Raw genomic sequence first — 25,823 nt, forward strand, 5'->3', positions numbered from 1 at the left:
CGTGTAATTGAATTGATCCCTGCATCTATTACTAACTTGTTTGATTTTATGTTCTTAGCAAAAATCATTAAAACTAACAGATAATGATGTCAACAACACACACAATATTGAGAGCCAAGGAAATCAACTTCAGCAAGAAGTTTCCATCAGCGATACCCACAACGAGGGGAACGAGACCACGTCGGTCCACGACGACCGATATCCATGACATGTTCAAGAGGCAACTCCCGATGATATTGAAGACAAGCACGTCGTCAAAACAGTAAGGATCTTGAAGGAGCAACAAGAGGCCATAATAGGTCATCTCACACGACAGGATCAGGTTATGACAAAATTAAAGCAGGCGTTGTCGGGTGCTTCCAAAAATGTGAATGGATAAGGTATAGTTCTTCCTGGTGCTCCCGCGAATTAGACAACGCAGAGGGTCAATAACAACACCCCAAGGGGCAAATTCGGATTTGACAGGGCCGGGGGGAACAGTGGTGGACCCGATAACAACAATGAGAATGATCCTTTTAAAACCGAACTCATGCGGTTCATGAGGGAGATAAATGCCCAAATGGATCAAATTCCGGGTGCACCACCAGTGCTGAAAGGGTCGGATTCAAAGAAGTACACACACTTGTCGTTTAAACCGAGCGCGGTACCAGAGTTGATCCCGAAGCGGTTCAAAATTCCAGATGTGTCAAAGTATGATGGGACTTCAGATCCCCATGAGCATATCACCAACTATACAACGGCAGTGAAGGGGAACGATTTATCTCCCCACGAGATTGAGTCAGTCTTATTGAAAAAGTTCGGGGAGACCCTTACGAAGAGAGCCATGATATGGTATTCACTTTTTATCGAGCACTCCATAGACTTCTTCGAGATGCTCGTAGACTCTTTTATCAAGCCACATACTGGGACCAGAAAGGTACGGGCCCAAAAGGCCGACATATTTAGGATTGCACTAGGAGAGTCCGAGTTGTTGTAGGAGTTTGTGACCAGATTGCAGAAGGAAAAGATGTTGCTACTGGTCGTACCGGACGAGTGGGCGACTAAAGAATTTACCAAAGGCTTGAATCCTAGAAGTTCTGATGCTTCCCAGAAGTTGAAAGAAAATTTGCTCGAGTGCTAGGCAACAACTTGGGAATATATTCACAACCGATACGAGTCTAAGATAAGGATTGAGGATGATCAGCTAGATTTCCTGACGTCGGCCAAAGGTCGGGACCGGGACAAGAACAGAGAGAAATCGAAAGATGATTTCGACATAGATCAACGATCTTCAAGGGGTCGATTTTTGCCCTATGAACGGGCCAAAGGACACGACAAAGGTTTCCGGTCAGCGAATAGATTCGCCACCAATAGGAGAGCTGATCTTTGCCAAAATAACTGGTCATTGCAGAACAAGGAAACGTCAGGTTCTCAAGATTCTTCCTACCCCAGGCTTTCCGAATATAACTTCAACATCAACGTAGTGGAGCTGGTGTCGGCTATGAGGAATATTAAAGAAGTACGGTTCCCGAAGCCAATGAGATCTGATCCCAACTAAAGGGATCCTAATTTATCGTACGAATACCATAGGACAAACGATCATCAGACTGGGGATTGTCGGCATATGCATGAAGAGGTGGCGACATTGTTAAAAAACAGCCATATCAGGGAATCTTTAAGTGACCGGGCTAAAAACAACTACGGTCATAATCGTGATAATGCAGAACCTTCAAAAGCAAGAGAAACTCCCCCGCGCTTGACGATCAACATGTTTTTTGGAGGGAACGAGATTAACGGGGTTATATTCTCGACAACAAAAAAGATGAAGGTGTTAGTGACCCACAACAAGAGGCTCTGGGAAGTCGCTGAAGATGACATTAATTTTTCGGAGGAAGACTCAGATGGATTTCTTCTACCGCACAATGATGCATTGGTAATTTCTTTGAATGTCTTAGATTTTAAAATAATTCGTGTTTTGGTGGACCCAAGAAGTTCGGACAACACCATACAATAGAGGGTGTTGGAGCAAGCCAAGCTCATCGGAAGCATCATTTTGGCCACAAAACTCCTCGTCGGGTTCAACCTAGCAAGTGTGACAACCCAAGGAGAAATCCTGCTGCCCACGAATGATGAAAGAGTGATGAAGACGACTCTTTTCGAGGTAGTGGATAGTGATATGGGTTACAACATCATCTTGGGAAGACCGTGGTTGCACAAGATAAACGTTGTGCCATCAACATATCATCAGTTGTCAAAATTCCCAACTCCCGAGGGGGTTAAACAAATAAGAGGCGACCAATCGGAAGCGAGAGAAATGAATGCAATCTCAGTTTCCAATAGCAAAGGGAAGGAGCATGCGACATAGCAATTAAGGAACCGGCGTGTGCTCCTGAGCCGAGCGAAGTCAACAAGGGGGAGGAGTCATCGGAATCCTATCAGGTACCAAGGTATTTCTAGGTACCAGAAGAGACAGATGCAACAAAGTCCACATCGAAAGAACTTGAACAAGTCGCATTGTTCGAAAAGTTCCTAGAGAGGAAGTTCCACTTGAGAACAGGACTGCACCCCGAACTCATGTCTGGATTTATTGAATTTCTTAAATTTAATGTCGATTATTTTGCATGGTCGCATGCGGATATGACAGGTATCCCGTCGGAAGTGGCTGTGCACAAGCTAAGCTTGGATCCCAACATCCCTTCGGTAAGACAGAAAAAGCGTCATATTGCCGAGGTTAGGAATAAAATCGTCAAGGAAGAGGTAACTCGTTTGCTTGATATTGGTTCAATCCGAGAGGTAAAGTATCCTGACTGGATAGCTAACGTAGTAGTAGTTCCGAAGAATAATAATAAAGTTCACATTTGCGTAGACTATAAGGATTTAAATAAGGAGTGCCCAAAAGACTCGTTCCCATTACCAAACATTGATCAAATGATTGATGCAACGGCCGGGCACGAGTTAATGAGTTTCATCGATGCTTACTTCGGGTACAACCAAATCAAGATGAACTCGGAGGATCAGGAAAAAACTTCGTTTATAACAAACTTTGGTACATATTGTTACAATGTGATGCCTTCTGGGCTAAAGAACGCCGGAGCCACTTATCTGCTGCCCACGAATGACGAAAGAGTGATGAAGACGACTCTTTTCGAGGTAGTGGATGGTGATATGGGTTACAACATCATCTTGGGAAGACCGTGGTTGCACGAGATAAACGTTGTGCCATCAACATATCATCAGTTGTCAAAATTCCCAACTCCCGAGGGGGTTAAACAAATAAGAGGCGACCAATCGGAAGCGAGAGAAATGAATGCAATCTCAGTTTCCAATAGCAAAGGGAAGGAGCATGCGACATAGCAATTAAGGAACCGGCGTGTGCTCCTGAGCCGAGCGAAGTCAACCAGGGGGAGGAGTCATCGGAATCCTATCAGGTACCAAGGTATTTCTAGGTACCAGAAGAGACAGATGCAACAAAGTCCACATCGAAAGAACTTGAACAAGTCGCATTGTTCGAAAAGTTCCTAGAGAGGAAGTTCCACTTGAGAGCAGGACTGCACCCCGAACTCATGTATGGATTTATTGAATTTCTTAAATTTAATGTCGATTATTTTGCATGGTCGCATGCGGATATGACAGGTATCCCGTCGGAAGTGGTTGTGCACAAGCTAAGCTTGGATCCCAACATCCCTTCGGTAAGACAGAAAAAGCGTCCTATTTCCGAGGTTAGGAATAAAATCGTCAAGGAAGAGGTAACTCGTTTGCTTGATATTGGTTCAATCCGAGAGGTAAAGTATCCTGACTGGATAGCTAACGTAGTAGTAGTTCTGAAGAATAATAATAAAGTTCACATGTGCGTAGACTATAAGGATTTAAATAAGGAGTGCCCAAAAGACTCGTTCCCATTACCAAACATTGATCAAATGATTGATGCAACGGCCGGGCACGAGTTAATGATTTTCATCGATGCTTACTTCGGGTACAACCAAATCAAGATGAACTCGGAGGATCAGGAAAAAACTTCGTTTATAACAAACTTTGGTACATATTGTTACAATGTGATGCCTTCTGGGCTAAAGAACGCCGGAGCCACTTATCAACGGCTCGTGAACAAAATGTTTGAAAAGAAAATAGGAAAAACCAAGGAAGTTTACATAGATGATATGTTTGTTAAGTCTTTGAACGCAGGTGATCATCTTAGGCACTTGCAAGAAACTTTTGACATCTTAAGGAAGAATAACATGAAGCTTAACCCCAAGAAGTGTGTGTTCGGGGTCAGTTCCAGTAAGTTCCTGGGATTCCTAGTGTCACAAAGAGGGATCAAAGTTAACCCTAATAAAATCAAAGCCATCGAATACATCCAGAACAACTATCAGGCGTAAAAGAGGTTCAAAGGCTAATAGGGAGATTGACCGCTTTGAGCAGATTGATTTCACCATCTTCAGAGAAATGCCATCATTTGTTCTTGCTACTCAAAAAGAAGAACAACTTCGAATGGACCCCGGAATGTCAGCAAGCTTTGAAGGATTTGAAAAGGTATTTGTCAAGTCCTTCGTTACTATCAAAATCGGAGGAAGACGAACAATTGTTGATCTACTTAGTGGTCTCAGAGGTAGTGGTAAGTGCTATTTTATTCCGTGAGGATGAAGGTACGCAATCTCCTATTTATTACGTTAGTAAAATTTTAACGAGAGCTGAAACTCGCCACCCACATCTGGAAAAATTGGCCCTAGCTTTCGTAGTCGCCGCTCGAAAACTTTGGCCTTATTTCCAATGTCATCTGATAGCCGTGGTGACCACTTTTCCCCTACGGAATATTCTTCATAAACCCGATTTTTCGGGTAGGATGACCAAGTGGGCCGTCAAAATGAGTGAATTTGACATAGTATATAAGCTTAGGATTGCGATTAAGTCTCAAGTCCTGGCCAACTTTGTGGCTGATTTCACTCCGGGACTGTTACCTTTGGCTACCAAAGAAGCAGTGATGGTGTCGGAGTCAACATCAGAAGTTTTGACCCTATTCACGGATGGAGCTTCCAACGTAAAGGGTTTCGGGCTCAGCATAATACTAACCACGCCTTCGGGAGAAACCCTAAGGCAGTCCATAAGAACTGTTCCTCTAACTAACAATGAAGCAGAGTATGAAACTTTGATTGCAAGGCTCGAATTGGCCCGGGGACTGGACTCTGAGGTAATAGAAATCAAATACGACTCCCAGTTGGTGGTAAATCAGGTCTACGAGATCTTTGAAGCCAAAGAGAAAAGCATGCAACAATACGCAATGAAGGTCCAGGCTCTGCTTGCTCGGTTCCGGGAGTGGTCAATTATGCATATCCTGAGGGAAGAAAATATAGAAGCAGATGCATTAGATAAACTCGGATCATCCACGGAGATGAAAGGAGCGGACTCCGATATGGTCGTCCATCTTATGCACTCAGTACTGGACGCAAATAACTATTACGAGGTAAACGTAACTAATTTGGCATGGGACTGGAGAAACGAGATTATTAACTATCTCGAGCAAAAGAAATTGCCTGAAAATCCTAAGGCATCTCGAGCATTGCGCACTAAAGCAGCTTGATACAGCTTCAAGAGGGTCAATTGTACCGAAGATCTTTCCAAGGCACGTTGGCCTGATGTATGGGAGCCTCCGAAGCTAATTATGTTATGCGAGAAGCCCATGAAGGGATCTGCGGAAATCATTGAGGCGCAGATTCCTTAGTGTTAAAATTAATTAGGGCAGGATACTATTGGCCTCGGATGGAACAAGACGCCAAATCTTATGTTCAACAATGTGATAAATGTCAACACTACGCAATGTGATAAATATCAACGCGATGCATCGTTGGTACATCAACCTATCACCATGGTCGTTCATGAAGTAGGGAATAGATATTGTCGGACCACTACCACCGGCCCCTGGTAAGGTAAGATTTCTTTTTATTTTAACTGACTATTTTTCTAAGTGGGTTGAAGCAGGTACTTGTCAGAAGATCGGTGAACGTGAAGTGGTAGATTTCTTGTGGGAGAACATAATTTGCAAATTTGGGATACCAAAAGAAATAGCATGCGACAACATGCCGCAATTTATAGGCGCAAAGGTCACAAAGTTACTTGAATACTTGAAAATCAAAAATATCACATCATCACCCTATCATCTAAGTGCAAACGGTCAAGAAGAATCAACAAACAAAGTGATTATACAAAATCTCAAAAAGAGATTGGAAGTAGCTAAAGATAAATGGCCTGAAGAGCTGCCAAGTGTACTATGGGCATATCGAACAACGACTAAATCAAGCATGGGAATAACTCCTTTCTCTCTTGTATATGGAGCAGAAGCCCTGATCCCGATGGAAGTAGGGGAGCCTACCTTGAGAAATTTTCGGGCAAACGAAGAAGCGAACAATGAAGCAATGTTAGTCAACTTTGAGTTGCTCGATGAATGCAGAGACTTGGCGCTTATAAAGATGGCAGCCCAAAAGTAGAGAATATAGAGATAATATAATCGAAGAGCCAACCTCCATTTTTTCAAAGTAGGAGATTTGGTTTTAAGAAAAGTAACCCAGAACACCTGGGAGCTCAATACATAGAAGCTAGGTACAACATAGGAAGGCCCATATCGGGTTTCAGCTGTCACCGGGAAAGGGTCATACGAGTTAGAAAATCAAGATGGAGAAAAGTTGCCAAGCAACTGGAATGTGGCACAACTCAAGAGATACTATTGCTGATGAACATCACCTGTATTGAAAGTATGTGCTGAACTCTTTTTCCTTTCGCCCAGTTTTTTGTCCCAATTGGGTTTTTCTAACAAGATTTTTAACGAGGCAGCAACGGAAAGCATACTACGAAGGAAGATTCAGCAATAAGACCGTTAAATGACAAGTCATACAAGCAAAGAACCACTGCGGAGGAGTTAGATAGTCTTTTGCTCGATAGCAAAGTTTCTACCGGGAAGTTAAGTTTGTTGTCGAACAGAGATTACCCGACTGTTCACAAGTGTAAGCCACTGGGGGATTGTTAGATAATTTTTGGCTCGATAGCATAAATTCATAAGGGGAAGTGAAGTTTGTTATCAAACTGAAGATTATCTAGCAATTCACTAGTGGAATCCTCGAAGTTGTAAAACTTCCAGTGTTCAAATTTGCATTCTTCACATTCAAACACTAGGGGGAATGATATGAGGATACAGAAACAATGACTGCCACTTCGACCGGAATATGAAACCCGAAAATATAGTTGTATCATCGGGACCAATGACTGCGGAGTCGGCCCCGTAGAAATAAGTTGTACAAGTTAGCCACAAGAAATGACAATTTCTTTTTAGCACAACGAATGCTTATGTACTTTTGAAAATGGAAGGAATAAAGAAAAGTATTTTTATTTCTATCTTGTTTCTTGTCTGAACGATGAATTCATTTTATTATTTGAAAGTTAAACAAGTACTTCAAATGCTAGTGCTGTAATGAACATGGGACATCCTCTTCAAGCGCAGTGTAAACATAAGAGGGCCCTCTCTTATAAAAACCCTCACGTTAAATGGTTGATTTCGGAAGAACTTATGCCCGAAATCCAAATGCTTTCGGGGGAAAATACACCCGAAGCCTTGCACAATTAGACACAAATAGTAAAACTTGCGCAAACACTTAAACGAAAAAGACGCAAAGAGCAAACTCGCGCAAATACTTAAACAAAAGGACGTAAAGAGAAAAACTTATACTTGAACGAAAAAGTGTCTCTATTTACAATAAATGTGCCAAATAACACAAGTACAAAAGTTTGAAAAAGAAAGCAGAAACTAAGCTGCTGCATCTCCGGAACCCGGAGGAAAAGAAGCATCTATGCCCCCAGGAGAAGTGAGTAGATCCGTCGCCGGTTCGAACTTTGGCCTTCAGCATCATCACCTTCCGGTTCTTCTTCAGTTCCCAAAAACTCAGAACCGGAAACAGAAGAATCGGTAGCATCAGGCTGGGGCAGAAGACCCTTTTTTGCAGCTAACTCTAACTCACGAGCCTTAGCGATTTTGGCATCAAAGTTAATGACACACGCTTTGGCCTCTTCCAAGGTTTTTCTCCTCATGTTATACATAGTGGATGTTTTTTCAATAATGAGGGAAGCCGCTCGGCGGTGAAGTTCTTCTTTAAGCTGGCCAACCTCAGCAGAAAGTTTGTCCCGTGCGGATCTCATAGATCGAAGGCTGACATCAAAATCACGGACAATGGAGTTGTAGATCTTATTATGCTATATGATCTTTGTATGCTTCTCCTCCAATCGGACATACTTTTCCTCGGCAACAGTAAACTCTTTAGCGTTGGAGTTTAAGGCTACCTCCAAATTACATAATCTTTCGGCGGAGGCGGCCTCACGATCGGATGCAGCAAGAACGACATTATAGACTTCAACCCATTTGGCCCTAGTTTCTTCAAATTGAGCCCTCAACAGGGCGACCTCTAGGCTAAGGGTCACTACTTCTTGCTCGCTTTGCTGCAACCGAGCCTCCAACTCAACGGCCTAAGAAGCTCGAGCTTCCAGTTCTAAGAAATGAACAACAATTTGGTCCTGCTCGGCCAAAAGTTGATCCCGCTCGGAGTTAAGTTCCTCCTTATCACAAATCAGCCGTTAGAGGAGCTCGAAAGCAAGGACGTTGGCCTACAAATTCAAAATCGTGCCATAACACAGATAGAAGAAACAACAAAGAAAACAAAAATTATACTGTTGTTGCATTGTGCATGGCATTGTTCAACAAACACTTTCCCGAGAGAGCTTGTATCTTTTCCCTATCATTTTCTAAAACCAAAGGCTTTAGGTAGTTTGCAAGTTCCACCGGCCGGGACAGCAGATTGCACTTGGTAGAAATCGAGAGAGTAACGCTCCTCCTCCTTTGAGGATCTTCTAAGGGGGCAATATAATTTTGCCTCAGGTTCCCATGAACTGGGGACTAGGGAAGAGGGACATCATTCTCTCGGACAACTACGGCCGGTGGAGATGATTAGCAGTATTTGGTGGCAGAAACAGAGTTGGTGAAGAAGGAGATGAAGCTGATGGAGTTGAGGGATGAGAAGTGGCTATGGCAAGCGCAGTGCTGGTTGTTGGTTACTCATCAAATGAAGATGACAAGGACCCAGTACTCAGCCCCACGGTACCGGGCAAGACGACTAGGATTCGAAAATAAGAGTTGGCATTCTCCACTATATCATACTCCCCCCAAAGTGTCGAGGCATCATCCTCGGTTGGTGTAACTAACTCAACAGATTGAGCATTCTATTGAGCTGAGGAATGTCGTCATCTTCCATGTAGAGAAGCCCCTTTCTCGCTGGCTTCTCCTTTATCGTCGATCACCACGGTGTCTACGGCCAACTCGGGTGCGGGTTTCATCACCACAACTTCCGGAGATGACTCGGGTGAGGCACTCTTTCTTTTTATTTTTTCCCCCGACCGCGGAGGAACGTCTTCTTTTTGGTTGTTTGTTCTCCGGTCGGGGACTCCAAGAAGAATCACTTGCACCAGAAGCAGGCCCGGTAGCGGATGCAGAACTCCACGATGATGAAGTCAAGCTCTCTACTCAAAGAGAACGGCCCCAAAGTGAAAGGGTACGTATAAAAATACGTAAAATCCTTATTGGGTAAGGTTATCCGCTCCGCCAGATGAGGAGCGATAATATCTAAATCTTTGCAATGGCAGTCTTCCTTCACAACAGGAATACTGGAAGGACAGATGGAAGAAGGGTATACGTTAACGACCCACGTACAAGGGTGAGCGGAAGGATACTTCTCTTCGAAGTCCTTAGTTGTGACAAGACTCTTTGGGATGATGGTGCTTACCGTAGGATGAGCAGTATCATCAACTTTACCTTTGTTCTTTGAAGAACTAGGGTTTTTAGAAAAAGAAGCCATTTTTATCAGAAAGGAAGGGAGAGTTTCTCTGAAGAAGAAGGTTAAAGAAAAGATGAAGACAAAGTGCGAGTTGAGTAAAGAGAGTTTGAAAGAGTTTGCAGAATTAAGGAGTGTAAATGAAGAAGTTTGATGCGTATAAGTAAAGGAACATGTAGCTAAAATTGTGGCCATAATTACCTCGATAACCGGCAAAAGTGATGCTAAATCGTGGGGTGTCGCATGTTCGGGGCATTAAATGCGGAGAGACGTACGTCTAATCAACCGTCAGAAACTTTTCAAAGGGGGTCAGAGAATTTCCGCCAAAAAGGTATCTCTACCAACTTCCCGCTGACACAAAGTAATGCCACTGGAATGACCCCTTTCTAAATTTGGAAATAATTTTGCTTAAACTTACAATTATATCCTTAATGAGAAGTTTTTATAACCACACAAATACTTTGGGCCCCTATTTGAATTGTTTAGGACCAGAAATTTCAAAAGTTTTTATTTTTTCTTAAACTCCGTGCTCAGTCAAATATGTTCACATAAATTGAAACGGAGGGAGTATTAATTCCTTTTTGTAGTAAATAAGCCATATTGTTTTTCCACGCCATCTTTCTATTTGTTTATGTTAATCTTGCACATGTATCATACTAATGTTTTCTATATAGTTTTAATTTTATTGAGTGTCCCCAAACAGACAAGCGCATGTCCTTCTAACTTTATCTTTTTTTTTTCTTCTTATTTCATGAATTTATGAACACATTTATCCCTTTATTGTCTAACGAAAATAATCTATTTATCTTCACATAGATTAGGGTAAGGTCTCTATACATACCCTTTTCAGATCATATTTTACGAGATTATACTGAGTATATTGTTGTTGTTGTTTTTCTCTTTATTGAACCAGATAGAGAGCAGAAGTTTAAAAGGAAAAGAATAAAAAAGGAAGGCAATGTTAACCATTTCTGGGTAGAAAGGAAATCTGAATCAATTGAACTTAATCTATGGAAGTGAATGGATTGGTCATGATTTTGAGTTTTTAGTTGATTTTCCCATCAAATTAACAATGTAAAACAATATTGAATATCCAATCATGATCATGACAGCTCAATCTCTTCAATATTCAAATATACACTTCTATATCTTAAAGTTTTAATTTCTTCTTAATTCACTTGCTCGTTACTCCTTACGTTTTTATAAGTTGTGTGACAAAATTACTATTTATGGAGTCAAAGACCTTTTTCTTCGATCATATTTTTTTTTAATATTTTAAGTTATTGACTATTATAACTTACAATACTTTTTAATAGTTGCTCAATATGTACTTTAACTGTTACTATCTAAAAATTAAAGAATCTAAATTCAAATTCACATCTAAAATTAAGTACGTTTGCCCTCCCAAACCTTGCCACGTAAAGTAGAACACGGGAGTATTTGTTTTCATATTGTTGGACAAAAAAACGATTCTTTAGCTCTTAAAATAATAAAAAGATCTTGAATCTTTTCTGTCAAGAAAAAGTAAAAAGGAAAGTCAGTTCTACAGTGCGACTGGTAATGAATGGAATTAAAAAGAAATAGTCTTTTCATGATTTGAGAAAAAAAAAAAAGAATTTGAGAAAAAACTAAAAGAAAATACTCATAAATAAAAATTAACAAAAAAGGAAAAGGACATATCATGTGTAACTGTGATTATACTTCTTAAAATAAATTATTACTTGCATGTATTTATGGAAAGTTATTACTGTACTCTGCACACGTGCGCTAGCAGTAGTACAATTCTCACTCTCTGCACGATCCCCAAGTGAAGAAGAGTCATAATGTAAGAGTAGAATCAATAGCCAAGAAAAAGGAAAGGACCATATATATGTGTGTTTAATTCTTCATTTTATAATAATCTCTCTGACAACAACTGTAGATGACTAAGCTTTGTAAATTCTTGTGAAATTCCTCTGTTCTTTAACTTGCATGTGATTCTCTTAGAAAATGGGCGACGAGCACTTGGCCATTCTCCATTCTGATAGAGTTGTTGAACAGGTTTCAACTTATTTATTCTCTTCGCCCAAATGAGTTTTTCTTTTTCTCAGTTTTACACTATTTTCTTCTTCTTTTTTTATTATTTCCATTCCTGCATTTCTGGATGGTCTTTTAAGTTGTTGTTTGGTGTGTGTGTGTGTGTGTTTTGTGGTGTTTCATGGCTTGAGGAATGGAAGAAAAAAGCTGATACCTTTTTCCTTGGACCACATGGGAAGTTTAGTTTTATCGATGTAAACTAAGAAGGAAAAGTGAGAAACTTAAAGCCCACTTGTCATTATATTTGTGGATTTCTTTAACATATGGTTTTACCTTTTTTCTTCCAACTTTTTCTATTGCATTGGATCAGGAAGGGGGAAGGGGGAAAAGGTAAAGTGAGAACTGATACAAGGCTTCCACTTTTTTTTCTGGTTCTTATTTATTTAGTTATTTATTGGTATGTGTATGCCAACTTACCTTGGGGCCCAAATGGAATGGATAATGTAGTTGACTTATACTTGTTCGGAATTGAAACGAAATAGTAGTAGTTGTTATGGTATATGTTCCTCCTTCTTCCTCACTCTCTTTCAGGAAGACTGCTTATTCCAAAATTTGAGCTTAGCAATACATATATTATGCCTTCTATTTATTACCTAAGACTATTTTCCGCAATCTTGTAGCACATTGACACTGGTATAGAGGGTTGGTGTACCATACTGCAACGACAAAAGAGTTATGGCGAACTATGTTACTCGGACTCTTCGAAAATTTCGATGGATGCGTGTCGGCAGCTGTTTTGGAGAGTCCGAGCCACATAGAATGGCGAAAGGTTCCAATATGTTTGAATTCTTGTGCCCGTTGAAGGAAAAATCACAAACTTCATGTTATAATTAAACATCTTGGTTAACTGTGCAGAACAGGTTACTGTATCCAAATTCAGAAATGTAGTAAAGATTTTACCTGTAGCCATATACACGCCCTTAGTTCCTTTCGCCTAAATTTTGATCTTTTCTATGTCTACTTCAATCTCATTTTTGTGTTTACGTTCTTCTTTTTTGATCCTGGTTGTAACTTGAGAGTATTTGAGAATCAAATCTTTTTCTTTTCAGTTCCAATATCGTTAGAAATTTTACTAGCTACAAATTAGCTCACTTTCATTGTGCTTTGCTGATTGCCTCATCAGTTTTCGGTTCGTGTTCAAACTGCTAGAAGCTCTCTCGGAATCTAAGGAAGATTTTGAAAAATAGTATCTTGCAAAATATACAAGCAATTGCATTTTTCTTGTGGCATGTTTTGTTGGGGTTGGTAGGATCTTTCAGCAAACAGAAGTATCGTTATACTCGCTTTTTCTTTTCCTATTTTTACTTGACCTTCAAACATTGTCCAGGCAATAACTGCACTGAAGAAGGGCGCGCATCTATTGACGTATGGTAGAAGAGGGAAGCCCAAATTCAGCCCTCTGAGGTTATCCACGGTAAAGCATTTCATTGGAACATGTCTCTTGTTTTTCAACCCTTAAGGAAATTCTCAAAATAAGTAGTGTCATATTTGGAATATGTATCCGTAGAAATAATTGAAAAACTTGGCATTCTCATTGGGAAAAAGAAGATAGTACAATCAATGTTCTTGGCGTTTGCCTGTGTGCAGTCCAATTGAGAGCCATATTGCTTGACAATTCCTTATAAATCTTGTACATTAACCATTTCAACATAGAAATCTACTTATCCTTCCATCATTTCTAAGATTCCGTTTTGCTAGGAGTGCACGTTTATAGCTTTACGTGTAACTGACTCCTGAATGGGAATTGTATCATTTGAATTTATGTTTCTAGCTCCAAATTAGTTCTCTAACATGGAAGCTGGCACGCCCTGTCTGTTTTATTGCTGTCGCTGTTCTATATATATGCAGTTTACAAATTTAACCTCTTTTTTATGAGATTTAACTTTTTCTTTCTCTTCTTTATCTCCTGCTGTTCAGCTAAAGTATAGACTTATTGGGGAGTCTGAATAACTGTGAAACCTCCTGGAAAGGCGAAATTAGTAATAAAGTTACTCTGGAAATTTAAGCTTGTTCAGTTTTCAATTATTATGTAGAAATTTGAGCTTATTCAGTTTTCAAACATCAAGGTTACTATTGATAGTTATTTGTTGATTACCAATTTACCATCGATCAACCTGAGGTTTTTAAAATTAGCACATGAATACAAAATCAAGCTCCTTTTCATAAGAAATATTTCAAATCATTTCTGATCTTTCTTTATTTTTTTATTTAAGAAACGGTTTCGCTTGCTTGTGGACGGAAGCAGTGAAAGTGGAAATTCTATACCTGTTTTCCTTGATCCTGAATAATATTTTATATGTCCTAAATAATCTTTCTTTTTTCTTTGTCGACAGGACGAAAAGTTTTTGATTTGGTACTCAGGTGAGAATGAAAACCAACTGAGGTTAAGTGCTGTCACAGATATCATCCGTGGCCAAAACACTGTAAGTAGTTAAGCGTCTTACTTGTAAACTGAACATTCTAATGAAGATCATTAGTTAACATTATATGATTTCCTTCCAGTTGATAAGAATGTCTCATTTTCTTAACTAGGTAATTCAACAAAAACAACTTCAGGCTGATATGGAAAGTCAGTGCATTTCTTTAATATATGGAAATGACGACCACACTCTTGATCTGGTAAGTTATTCAGTAGTCTCAAAGTTAATTGAAGGATGCCGTACATGGATGTATGCTGTATAGTTCTTTTATTCATCTGAGCGAGGTTTGTGGCTTTGGTTTCTCCATATTTATACAGATTTGCAAGGACGAAATGCAGGCTGAGACATGGTTTCTAGGATTGAAAGCTGTAATATCTCGAAGTCGGCATGGATTGGTGGACGATATGAAAAGCGAAAGAAGAGCACAAAGTTGCATCCTTAGTCCAGTAGGTTATATGCGGAGGAAACATAATCTTGGACTTTCAGTGAAGAAAACCAAATCTTCTCAGGTTCTTGTTGTCCTTCATTTTATCAAGTTCTCAGTGATTTATCTTGTTATTAAAGCAATACTTTGCCCTGTGCAATCTTCTACTCTTTTGATATAAACTTATTTGTACAGGTTAGCAGCTTATCAGGGAGTCCCACTCAATCATTTTCAGAAAACTATTCGTCTGATGGGTTATCATGTTCCTCCAACATCCCTTTTCCGTCAAGTCTATCAAGTGCGCACAATGAAATGGATAACGTTATCACAAATTCATCGTCTTTGGAACCAGACTATCTAAGCCAGAAAAGAGCATCTTGTGATGGCACTGATATCCACAATGATATGCTTACTCCATCGGTTCCGTCCACTCATAAGTCAGGACTACTAGGAAAACATGTTTTAAGGGATGTTTTTATTTGGGGAGAAGGAGCTGAAGGAGGATGCTTGGGGGACGGGGAAGTAAAGTCGGATGCTTTATTACCCAAACTTCTTGAGTCTACTTTGATGCTTGATGTACAAACAATATCGATAGGGAGGAGTCACGCTGCCATAGTCACCAAACAAGGTGAAGTGTTTTGCTGGGGTGAAGGAAAGAATGGAAGACTTGGACATAAACTTGATATGGACACTGCATGCCCAAAAATCGTCGACTCCCTTAACGGAGTTCATGTAAAATCTGCCAGTTGCGGTGAATACCATACATGTGCCTTGACAACATCAGGTCAACTCTATACATGGGGTGACAATTCTAGTGCTGATTTAGTTGGTGCAGAAAAGATGAAGAGGAGCTATTGGCTTCCAAACAGAGTTTGTGGTTCTTTGGATGGTGTGAAAATATCTTACGTTGCTTGTGGAGAATGGCACACAGGAATTGTGTCAACATCCGGACAATTGTTTACTTATGGAGATGGAACTTTTGGTGTTCTTGGTCATGGGAATCTCCAAAGCGTGGCTCACCCAAAAGAAGTTGAGTCCCTTAGAGGTCTGTGGGTGAAATCAGTTGCATGTGGACCGTGGCATACATCTGCAGTAGTGGAAATCTCTGTTCATTACCTTAAATTCAATAATCCAGGCGGGAAGCTTTTTACATGGGGTGATGGGGATAAAGGAAGACTTGGTCACTCTGAAGATAACAGAAAGCGTTTACCAACATGTGTAGCTAAACTTGTGGATCATGATTTCATTCAAGTTGCCTGTGCAAACACCTTAACCATTGGGCTGTCTGCCGAAGGAAAGGTTTATACAATGGGAAGTTCGGTGCACGGGCAGCTGGGTAATCCAAAAGCCAAAGATAAATCAGTAGTGATGGTGCAAGGGAAACTTAAAGACGAGATTGTTACAGAGATCTCCTCGGGATCTTATCATGTTGCTGTGCTTACATCTAAGGGAAATGTCTACACATGGGGTAAAGGTTCAAACGGACAGTTGGGATTAGGTGATACGGAAGATAAAAACTGCCCAACCTTAGTTGAGGCTCTAAGAGACAGGCAAGTGGAACATATTGCTTGTGGATCAAATTCTACAGCAGCGATATGTTTGCATAAATCTATATCAAGTAGTGATCAATCAGTTTGCAGAGGATGTGGCATGACTTTTGGGATTACAAGGAAGAAGCAAAATTGTTATAATTGTGGTCTTTTATTTTGTCGTGCATGCTGCAGCAAGAAAACCAAAAATGCATCTTTGGCCCCAGACAAAACTAAAGCTTCTCGTGTATGTGATCCATGTTTCTGCCAACTGCAAAGGATTGTTCAATCAAGCAGACCACCCAAGACACCAAAGCATAGCCCGAGACCGCTATTGATAACTCAGAAGACATCTATTAATGTCAAGGAAGAGGTGGAAGAGTCAAATAGTATATCAAGACGAATGATGTCAACAAGAAAGTATTTTAGTGAGAACAGTCAATGCTGTGACCGGAGGGCTGTAAACAATTTAGGGGAAAGTAAGCAGTGCTTAGACCCTATTGATTCTTTGTTGGATAGTTTTCCAAGATGGGGACCAGTTCCTTGTTCTGAAATCTTTAGAAGAGGAAGTGGACACACGAGAACTCATGATCTTTGTGTTAGAAATTCACCGGTTTCAGCTTCCCCAACTCATTTGAAGGTTCCTCCAGAACCAAAAGTTGTGTGTTCAACTGCGCTAACTATGGAGGAAAAATTGTCAGAATCAGATAAATTGCTCCTTGAAGAACTTTCCAAGCTAAGAACTCAGGTACATTTCCTAATATCTGGTTTTCTTAAATCATAATTCTACTGCTTATTCTGCCTTAATTGATAATACTTCTGTGTCTTGTTTATGAGTTTGCCTGTGCCAATTGTGTACTTGCCTAGGAACAATTCAATACAAAGCTATGTGAAAATTACTTTTAGTTTGAAACTTTAGCGAAATATGCATAGAGAAAAAGTTGAAGGTGAGAGAGTTTGGGAATAATTAAGTGGTTCAGTTGCCTTCTCTTTCCTTGATTAGTAGTATGCTTCTGTTGTTCACACAATGAAACAAACATTGGAAGTACATAGCTTAATGATTTTCAAGCCATTTTTATTTTTCTTCCGTAGCAAATAAAAAGTGACCATTACTTGGGGTCAGTGTAAAACTTTAAAATTTTGACAACTCAATACCGCATGACACCATGTAGCCGTGGGAGTTGTTTGATTTTAAGATGCTGAAATGATCTGTGTTGAAAGGTGATACGATAGTTAACATATTTATTCCGCGTATCATGTTACTTGGTTTGACCTCTGAGTTGAAATTCTAACTTGTGTAATATACCTCCTTGGAAATTGCTCTTTCCTTTTAAGTTGTTAACTCACTTGAAGCCGTCTTAAGGTATGGATCTTATGCATTTTATGTGCTTAGTAAAGTGAGAGTTCCAGTTATCAAAGTCCCTAGGGGTGGGCTCCGGCTATGGCTGACTAAAGAGAATTGGGTCTCTAAACTAAAAGCAGTATATTAGTTTTAAAATTGCAGAAAAACAGCTAGAAATCAGCAGTTTGCTGAGCTAGTGGAGGGCTGCTCCATGGATCTGATTGAAAGGCGGAGAACACTTTTTCAACATTGTGAGCTCTACAATTTTATTTCCGTAAACAAAGTATTTCCTAAGGATGTGTTAATACGTAATCTTGTTTCCTTCACTAGAGTTCATGACCTCCAAGAGAAACTATAGTATGTAACTAGGCAAAACACAATTAAGTGGACAACTACGTGAAACTGGAGGAGATTGAGAAAAGGTTATTAACAAGGATACCATAAGGTTGTATGCAAGATTGTAGTTCATCTGATCCATTTTGAAATAGAACGTGGAGATATGCGACTAATAATTGATTGACTGATGCATACTGATAGGACTTTGTTCTTAGTATGTTGTCCCTTCACAGTTCACATATATGTTTTGTTTCTTCCCCCTGCTCTAAAAAGAGAAAAAGAAATATTTGTCAGTTTCAGAACAGGATGATGCCCCTTAAGCAAAGTACAAGTTTCTTATATATATTTTTTGTTGTTGTTCTCAAATTAGTAAACACTCAACTCATGATTTCAAGATTAGCTTTTGACACAGGTAAAACTCCAATGTTATCCTTAATGTCAACATAATATTCTTTCATAACTACCAATTCATTTAAATGTGTGTCTTACTATCAGCTCAGAATACAATGCCTTTAGCTTGTTTTGCTTATTCCTGTTGCAGAAAATGTCAGCTCTTTACGCTAGAAGAGAAACTAACAATCAGGCTGCTGTCGATGTGGTCGATAGCAAAGTTGATAGCCTATTGAGTTCTCCAATTGTATTTTCCAATAAGTTAAGATCCTTATATAACAAAGAACACTGTGCTGATGAATGGGTGGAACAATACCAGCCTGGGGTCGACGTCACATTGACAATATTGCCAAGTGGGAATAAGGGACTCAAGCGAGTCAGGTTCAGGTAAATTTATATCCACATTTTTAGACATACATCATTCCACTGCATACTTTGCACCAAGTTTGAGATAGCAAGTTCTGGTGCTTCAAACGACTAGCTCGCTCTGTAGAATATGATAAAGTAGTTAGCAATGTCTTAATTTTAATTTTAAAAGTGTCAAATGGGTAGTTTGAACTAAATTTAGGCGGATTAAAGACTAGATGGGTCATGTATAACCCATCTAAAGTTTGCTTGGGTCAAGATGGACAGGTAACCCAACACGCTTAACTCAAAATCAATTTTCATTTGTTTTTTTGTTCTTTTAAAGTTTTTAGTGACCAAATCAAACTAACCAAAACTTGTACTTTTGTTTACCATGACTATATCTAACCAACCAAACCCATAAAATTTATTTTATAGTTTTGATACATTTTATTTTTATGGGCTAAATTAGACAATATATTAGAGTTATTCATGTAATGTGTTTTTTACATTTGCAATGCTTACTTGGGTTGGCATTATGCAGTGGGGGAAAGTTTACTACGAAGGAAGCAAAGAAGTGGTGGGAAGAGAACCAGCTATTCGTCTACCGAAAATATGATGTTGACGGATATACGAATACGAACCAACATATGACGAAGAATTAGAAGTGTTATACAGGTTTCCTTCGTAAGTAGTTCATGCTAATTGAAGCATTCTATCAGTCAAAGATTTAGATGTGTTTGAAGGAAGGAAGCAGTTTTGTCTTGTCCATATATATATATATATATATATTTGAATAAAGGACAACCTTGACATGAATAACTAACAGTTAATTAATTTCACGGCTCTAACCATCTTCTGTCTATGGGTGGCAAAATTAGCCTATGAAAACATGACATGGCCAACTCCGGGTTGGGCAGAAGTGCACCAGTAGCTAGTTTTTGGCCGTTGTTGAAGTTTAATCAGGGTTTGCAAAATATTTAAAGGTTAACAAGCACATAAAAAAGTCACTACCTGCATTTCTCTAGTTCTATGTCGTTTTCTTCTTAATTTCGACATTAGTGAGGATTTGTACCAATTGAAGTTTGAACTACATACTTCAAATTTAAGGACACAATTTCATGAACATATGTGCTCAAATTGGTCAGTACTACTGTTTATTTCTTAGTTTCCTTATTATTTCTTCTTCTTCGATTGCCTGAAATTGGAATCACAACAATGGAACTTCAACACATTAGCCTGAAGTTTGAACTTCGGGACACAATGTTCCTGAAGTTTGAATTGAAAAGGCTGAATTTAGGACCTTAAATTTGAAGTTTGAATTGAAAAACTAAACTCAACGACACATTGTCCTTAAGTTTTGAACTGAAAAAATGAGATTAATGACACAATATCTTGAAGTTTTGAACTTAAGGGCATAATATCTTGAAGTTTTGAATTGAAAACTGAACTTATGACTTAGCGTCCTGCAGTTTTGAACATAAAAAGTAAACTAAAGGATATATTGTTCTAAAGTTTGAGGAAGCAGAGAAGAAGAAGCGATATTTGCCTGCTTTTGAGGACAGGTTGTAGCTAAACATTAGATAATTTGCAAGCGCAGGCTAAGACTTAAACATTGGTCCTAAAGGTGGATACCTTGTGCTAGGTGTACAAATGAAACCGACAAACCACATCAACCCGATAATCCGAGTCAAACAGAGAATAAAAATCCGACTATGGTTTGATTTGGTTTGGTGTTGGGAAAAAACAATCCGACCATATTTGGTTTGGTTTGTTTTGGTTTTAACTAAAAAAAGTCAAACTGAAACCAAACCAACCCGACATTATATGTATAGAAGTTTTAAATATATTTAATACATAAAAATATTTATGATAGTGTAGTTTATCAATATTTCTTAAGTTTTTTCATATTTTTATCTTTTAACGTATTATTTCAAGCTTGAGCTTATAATTTTTGGATGCTCCAATAAGTTTTATAGTCCATAAATGTTAGTAACTCAAATAAATCCTAAACCAAAATCAAATCAATACTAATGCTATAAAAGACAATCAATTCAATTGTACTATGCATGAAAATAGTGTTTGATATCTATTTTTTAGTTTTTCCATGGTTTAGATAAAATGTATAACTTATTTTTCTTTTAGTGGTTAGTCATGTAAATAATAGTACTTATTAGTCATAATTTTAAATTATGTTTGTTTTCATTATGGCTTATTAATAATATTTATTTTATGCGATTTTATTATCTTTATTGTTGAATATTTTAGTACAATACCATGACTCATCTCATATTTATGGTATTTTATTGAAAAACACCTTATATAGTTCTGTCTTACTACGATTAAAGAAATATTTAGAGCACAAATTTTACGTTTTGTGCTATGAAGACTTTATGAAAAATAAAACCGAAAAAACCCGAGAAACCCGAAAAAATCCGAGATTAAAAAACCTGACTTTTATTGGTTTGATTTGGTATTTAAATTTAATAAGCCGGTACAATTGATTTGGTTTGGTAATTAAAAAATCCGAACTAACCCGACACATATACACCCTACCTTGTGCTAATTTGGGCTAAATATGTATCTATTTGATCCACAAGAAAACTTGTCAAAATGTTTCTTTTAAAAAAAATCATTTTGTGTTCGATATGTTAGATAAAGTCATAAAAAAAATAGAAAAAAAAATCTACTTTCACAATAAACAGATTACACAAAAAATTGACGGCTTGTCCCCCAACGGGGCTGGTCTTGACGAAATATCCCCGTTTTTTACTAGTCTTAGCAAAATGGCCTCATTTTGAACTTGGACACCATAGTTATACAATATTTAAAGTTTGAAATTCTTGTTTGATGGTGGAAATTAGAAGGTTAATGATCCATTATTTTAGAATCGTTTGAATGTTGATAATTTATGCTTAAATTTTTAGTTCAAATATTGATTTAGTGCTTTGCTGTAAAAAGCTCAAAATTCATTGTTGGACCTTAGAAAGTATTGAATAGGACAAAGTGGGTCTTTTTGATTTGGTGTTATGATCACGCCTAACTATGCCTAATAAGGACTAAGTGGTTGTTGCAAATATAATCCGGTTTAAAAGTCCGAAGTCAAACCCCACAAGAAATTAACCCATTAACTACCACTATTTGTTCCACAAATTCAAATAATCAATTTTCAGAAGTTATAAATATCACATTGTTGGTATTTTAATACTAAAAATAAGTAATAAGAATGCAGTAAAATATCACTAGTAAAACTAAGTTTTGTAAACAAGAACGAGAAGGCCTAGAGCATGGTTTTCCTAATTGTCGGAATCCTTCTTGCTATATCCTCTATAATTTCCCCTAGTTATTCTCTAAAGATCATGAGCACTTCAGTTACTATAATTCTCTCAAGTAACTACGACAATTAATTACTAGACGCACACTCTTGAATTACAGTAGTTGCTCTTCTTCTTGCCGTTTATTGTGATCATATCAAAGTTTCGTTATCTCTAATATCACCTTTAAAGCCCCTGTATTGATCTCTCGTATACTTTAGGAGTAACGTTGTACAACAACTTCCTAAATATACACTCTTTCTCAAGTAACGCACAATGAATAGAAACCACTAATTGATAGCCATTCAATTAATTAAATTAAGCACGTAGTTGAACGCAAAGAGAAATTTAAGGCAAAATATATTGAAATATAACGGGAGTTCATCCTCCAAAAAGTTCAATCAAACTCTAGATAAAACTTTAGTTACTCATAATCATGCTAACAATCATATAAATAATTGAAAGCATTAAACTACAAACCAGGAAGAATTGGAAGAAGAATTGTGTAAATCCGTTGCTTGCAATCGTTACAAGCGTCTGTTTTCTTGTTCTAAACTTGTCTCACATCTAAAAAAAATTATGTTTAAGAGGTATTTATATGCTAGGGTATAATTAGGGCCGAAATACTAGGTCCTAAGCTAATTAGGAATCAAAGCGCCTCAGACAAGGCTCGGTGCCTCGCACCATTGGATCCACGCCCTGGGCTTCGTGAGGCCAGGCCTGGCGCGAGCTCAACGGCGCCCCTGACCTGCCTAGCGCCCTCTGGGGCGAGGTATGCTTGTGGCTTCGCGTCGTTGTTCCTTTCGTGCTTTTGTTGTCTTTGATTCTTTGTCTAATTTTTATTCCACTTCATTCCCAAGTGATTTTACTCACAAAAACAACTCAATTAAGCGCAAACATAGCACAAATTATTAACATTTACAAGTAAAGCATATGGTAAATGAAGATATAAATATAATATATTAGCCTCGCATTATGTTATTTGACTAAATTATTTGTGTTGGTATTTGGAAGCTTTATTTCAAATTTGAGATCATGTGGAGTAGATTTGGGGTGGTTTGGTCAAAATTAAAATTGCGCATTCGAATAATACTTTGTTAAACCAACACAAAAATTGTGCCAATGGGGTAGACTTCGATGAACAACTTAACAGATAGGTAGACAAAGTGGGTCTTTTTGATTTGATGTTATTTGACTAAATTGATGATTGTGGATTGTTTGTGTTAGTAATTTGGAAGCTTTATTTCAAATTTGAGATCATTTTGGAGCAGATTTGGATTGGTTTGGTCGAAATTAAAGTTGCACATTCGAAGAACACTTTGTTAAAATAACACAAAAGAATTATGCCAATGGGGTGGATTTCGATGAACCAGTTAACAAATATATAGAGTAAATATAACATAAATTCTACCAACCCGGTAGAGAAATCTCTAAAGAGAAAAATCATGCCAACTGGGTAGACTTTGATGAGCAATTTAATACGTAGGTAGAGTAACAATAGCATAAACTCTACCAATCCGGTAGAGAAATCCGTGAAGAGTAAATCATGCCAACCATGTAAACTTTGATGAACAACTTAACAAATAGGTAGAATAAATATAACATATATTCTACCAATCCGATAGAGAAACCTTGAAGAACAATAATTGTATGCAGGTTCGGGAGCCATTTTTTTAAATACCGCCAATTTTGAAGACATTCGGCTATGACTAGCTCCTTACGGGACCATTCCTATCAATCACCCAAAATCATAAGAAAACAAATAATGGGAGGGGTGAGACTATGATCGATTGTTTAGCACTTTGGATGTCCATCTCAACCCACATAATCTTTTAGCGGTCATTGAATCAGCCATACTTACTACTAATAAAATTATGAATCAACAAATCCTGTTAGTTTTTTTTTCTTTCTATTTTAGTGTGCTTCCATCACTAAGTGATGTATCTTGTGGACTAATGTCACATCGATTAAAAGCTTTTCCGTTAAATCTTTCAGCACATCCTCCACTACTAGTCGAGAACAAGAGAATTTTACCAACTAAGGACAGTTGAAAAGGTTTCTAACTTCGACAGAAAATTCTTTCAAAGAGTATCTTGTTTGTTTAGCTTCCTGATTTGGAAAGGGTTCAAAATTCAAACCATAATATTCAACTGTAACACTTTCTTGCAAATCTAGCACACATTCCAATGCAAAATCTAGTCAAATTTTGATGTTCTTTTCTTAATAAGAAGAATGGCTGCATATAATTAAAATTAAAGAAGAAATCCTATCCATTAGCATAAAACTTCAGCGGGGCTCTCACTTTATCCACTTGATGACGTGTCAAAACCCCAATTCAGTCAATGATATTCTTTAGACATGATGATTACCCAATTTTAAGATGAGTTGGATAAAGTGATACAGTTGCTAGCTTTATGCATGGGGAGAAATAATAATTATATTAATCTTTTAAATTCCCTACTACGTCTCGGTTATGGAGATCATTAATATAGTAGTCAAATACCTTAAAGAATAACACACAAAATGCTTTGATGATTAGAAGGAAACAAGTGAATGCTTTTATGCCTTTTGATTAAATTAGTCTAAATACACTTCTTTAATTACTTTCATCTTTGGGGTTGTAGATTCTTGTGACGTCCGTTGTGTGCATTCCCACGAGAAAAAGAAGAATTTGGCGGAGATAATATCCTTTCGGCAATTTTTTAAAAGTTTGATGGCTAGGCAGAGAAATTAAAGTAGTATTAATTTATTATTAGGAAATTTATCATCACGTTACTTTGAATTCATGTTCAAACTATGTTTTCTCATTACAACTTAGAACTCTTTTTTACATCCCTCTTATGCTTTAGCGTTTCCAATAAGACAAACTTTCTGGAAAAAATAAGACAAATTAATATCAAATGTTAAAGTTTATAGATCTCCATTAATGATTATTCATTGTTTTTGACATGATAGAGTGAGGTCTGATATAGTCAAAAAATTCTATATTCTCTTGATCGCGACTTATAAAATAATTTTCTTCATGCTTGTGAAACTTATTTGCCAGAAACTCTGCAAGTATATATATATATATAGAGATATATTTATATTTCAAATATGAAGGGAGTAAAAGTTAAGTACTTAATTTGCAAATTAGTGAATCTAAAATCGTACCTTGCAGGGGACCACTTAGATGGATTCTCCTTGTTTCTATTGTATATGTAAGGAAGGGAAGAAGAACATGCCTTTAAATATTGGGTATAAAACTAGAGAAGAAAGAACATTAAAACCCAAAAAGGAGAAAAGCACAAAAAGATAGATTGATCAAAAGGAAAAGCACACAAGAGAGAGAGCGAGAGAATATTGATATCACTGTGAAAGAGAAAGGATGACAACGACAAAAGCTGCAACATTTGATCCTTGCTCCCCACTTTGCCACGTTGGATCTTCACGTGGCAAAAGTAGGCCCCATCACACCACTCTAACTTTTGTTTTTTTTTTCTTGCATTGAGAGTTGATTAAATCCTAGCGCCAAGAAATTCTATATTATGAGTAAAGCATACTCTAACAAAAATAATTCCGATCCCGCGCAAAAACAAAACTTCTGATTAAAAATAAAAGAATACTTATTAGTTCATTATAATCAGATAAAAGTTTCATCTGTCTCTACTTTAATTAGGTCTTGAAATATGTCAACTTATTAATGATGTACTGGAAAAAACATATATCATAGTACTCTATGAATTATAACACCTGCTTTTAAATTTTGAAATATTGTTTTAGCTTACCTAGTTGTTTGAGTAATTAACATTACATGCTAATTAAGTCA

General features: G+C 37.8%; 2 protein-coding genes across 4 annotated transcripts; both read left to right on the top strand.

Annotated features, from left to right (window-relative positions):
* The first annotated feature begins 4,840 nt into the window (after positions 1-4,840).
* On the top strand, positions 4,841-5,554 carry LOC142171814 (uncharacterized). The gene has a single exon (XM_075235518.1). The coding sequence runs from the start codon at positions 4,841-4,843 to the stop codon at positions 5,552-5,554; it is 714 nt and encodes a 237-aa protein (XP_075091619.1).
* Positions 5,555-11,649: 6,095 nt separating this feature from the next.
* LOC107822980 (PH, RCC1 and FYVE domains-containing protein 1-like) lies at positions 11,650-19,810 on the top strand. 3 transcript variants are annotated; one of them, XM_016649566.2, is made up of 8 exons: positions 11,650-11,879; positions 13,243-13,329; positions 14,249-14,338; positions 14,448-14,534; positions 14,653-14,844; positions 14,955-17,036; positions 18,508-18,743; positions 19,246-19,810. In XM_016649566.2, exons 1-8 carry the CDS (start codon positions 11,829-11,831, stop codon positions 19,364-19,366), a joined length of 2,946 nt encoding a protein of 981 aa, XP_016505052.2. In that variant the 5' UTR covers positions 11,650-11,828; the 3' UTR covers positions 19,367-19,810. The 3 variants fall into 3 exon arrangements, with proteins under 3 accessions (XP_016505052.2, XP_016505051.2, XP_075090339.1); XM_016649565.2 differs by lacking the exon at positions 11,650-11,879 and adding an exon at positions 12,188-12,684; XM_075234238.1 differs by lacking the exon at positions 11,650-11,879 and adding an exon at positions 12,210-12,775.
* Positions 19,811-25,823: the final 6,013 nt, after the last annotated feature.

The sequence above is a fragment of the Nicotiana tabacum genome, chromosome 17, assembly GCF_000715075.1.
Source record: "Nicotiana tabacum cultivar K326 chromosome 17, ASM71507v2, whole genome shotgun sequence".
In the NCBI taxonomy this organism is placed as follows: Eukaryota; Viridiplantae; Streptophyta; class Magnoliopsida; order Solanales; family Solanaceae; genus Nicotiana; species Nicotiana tabacum.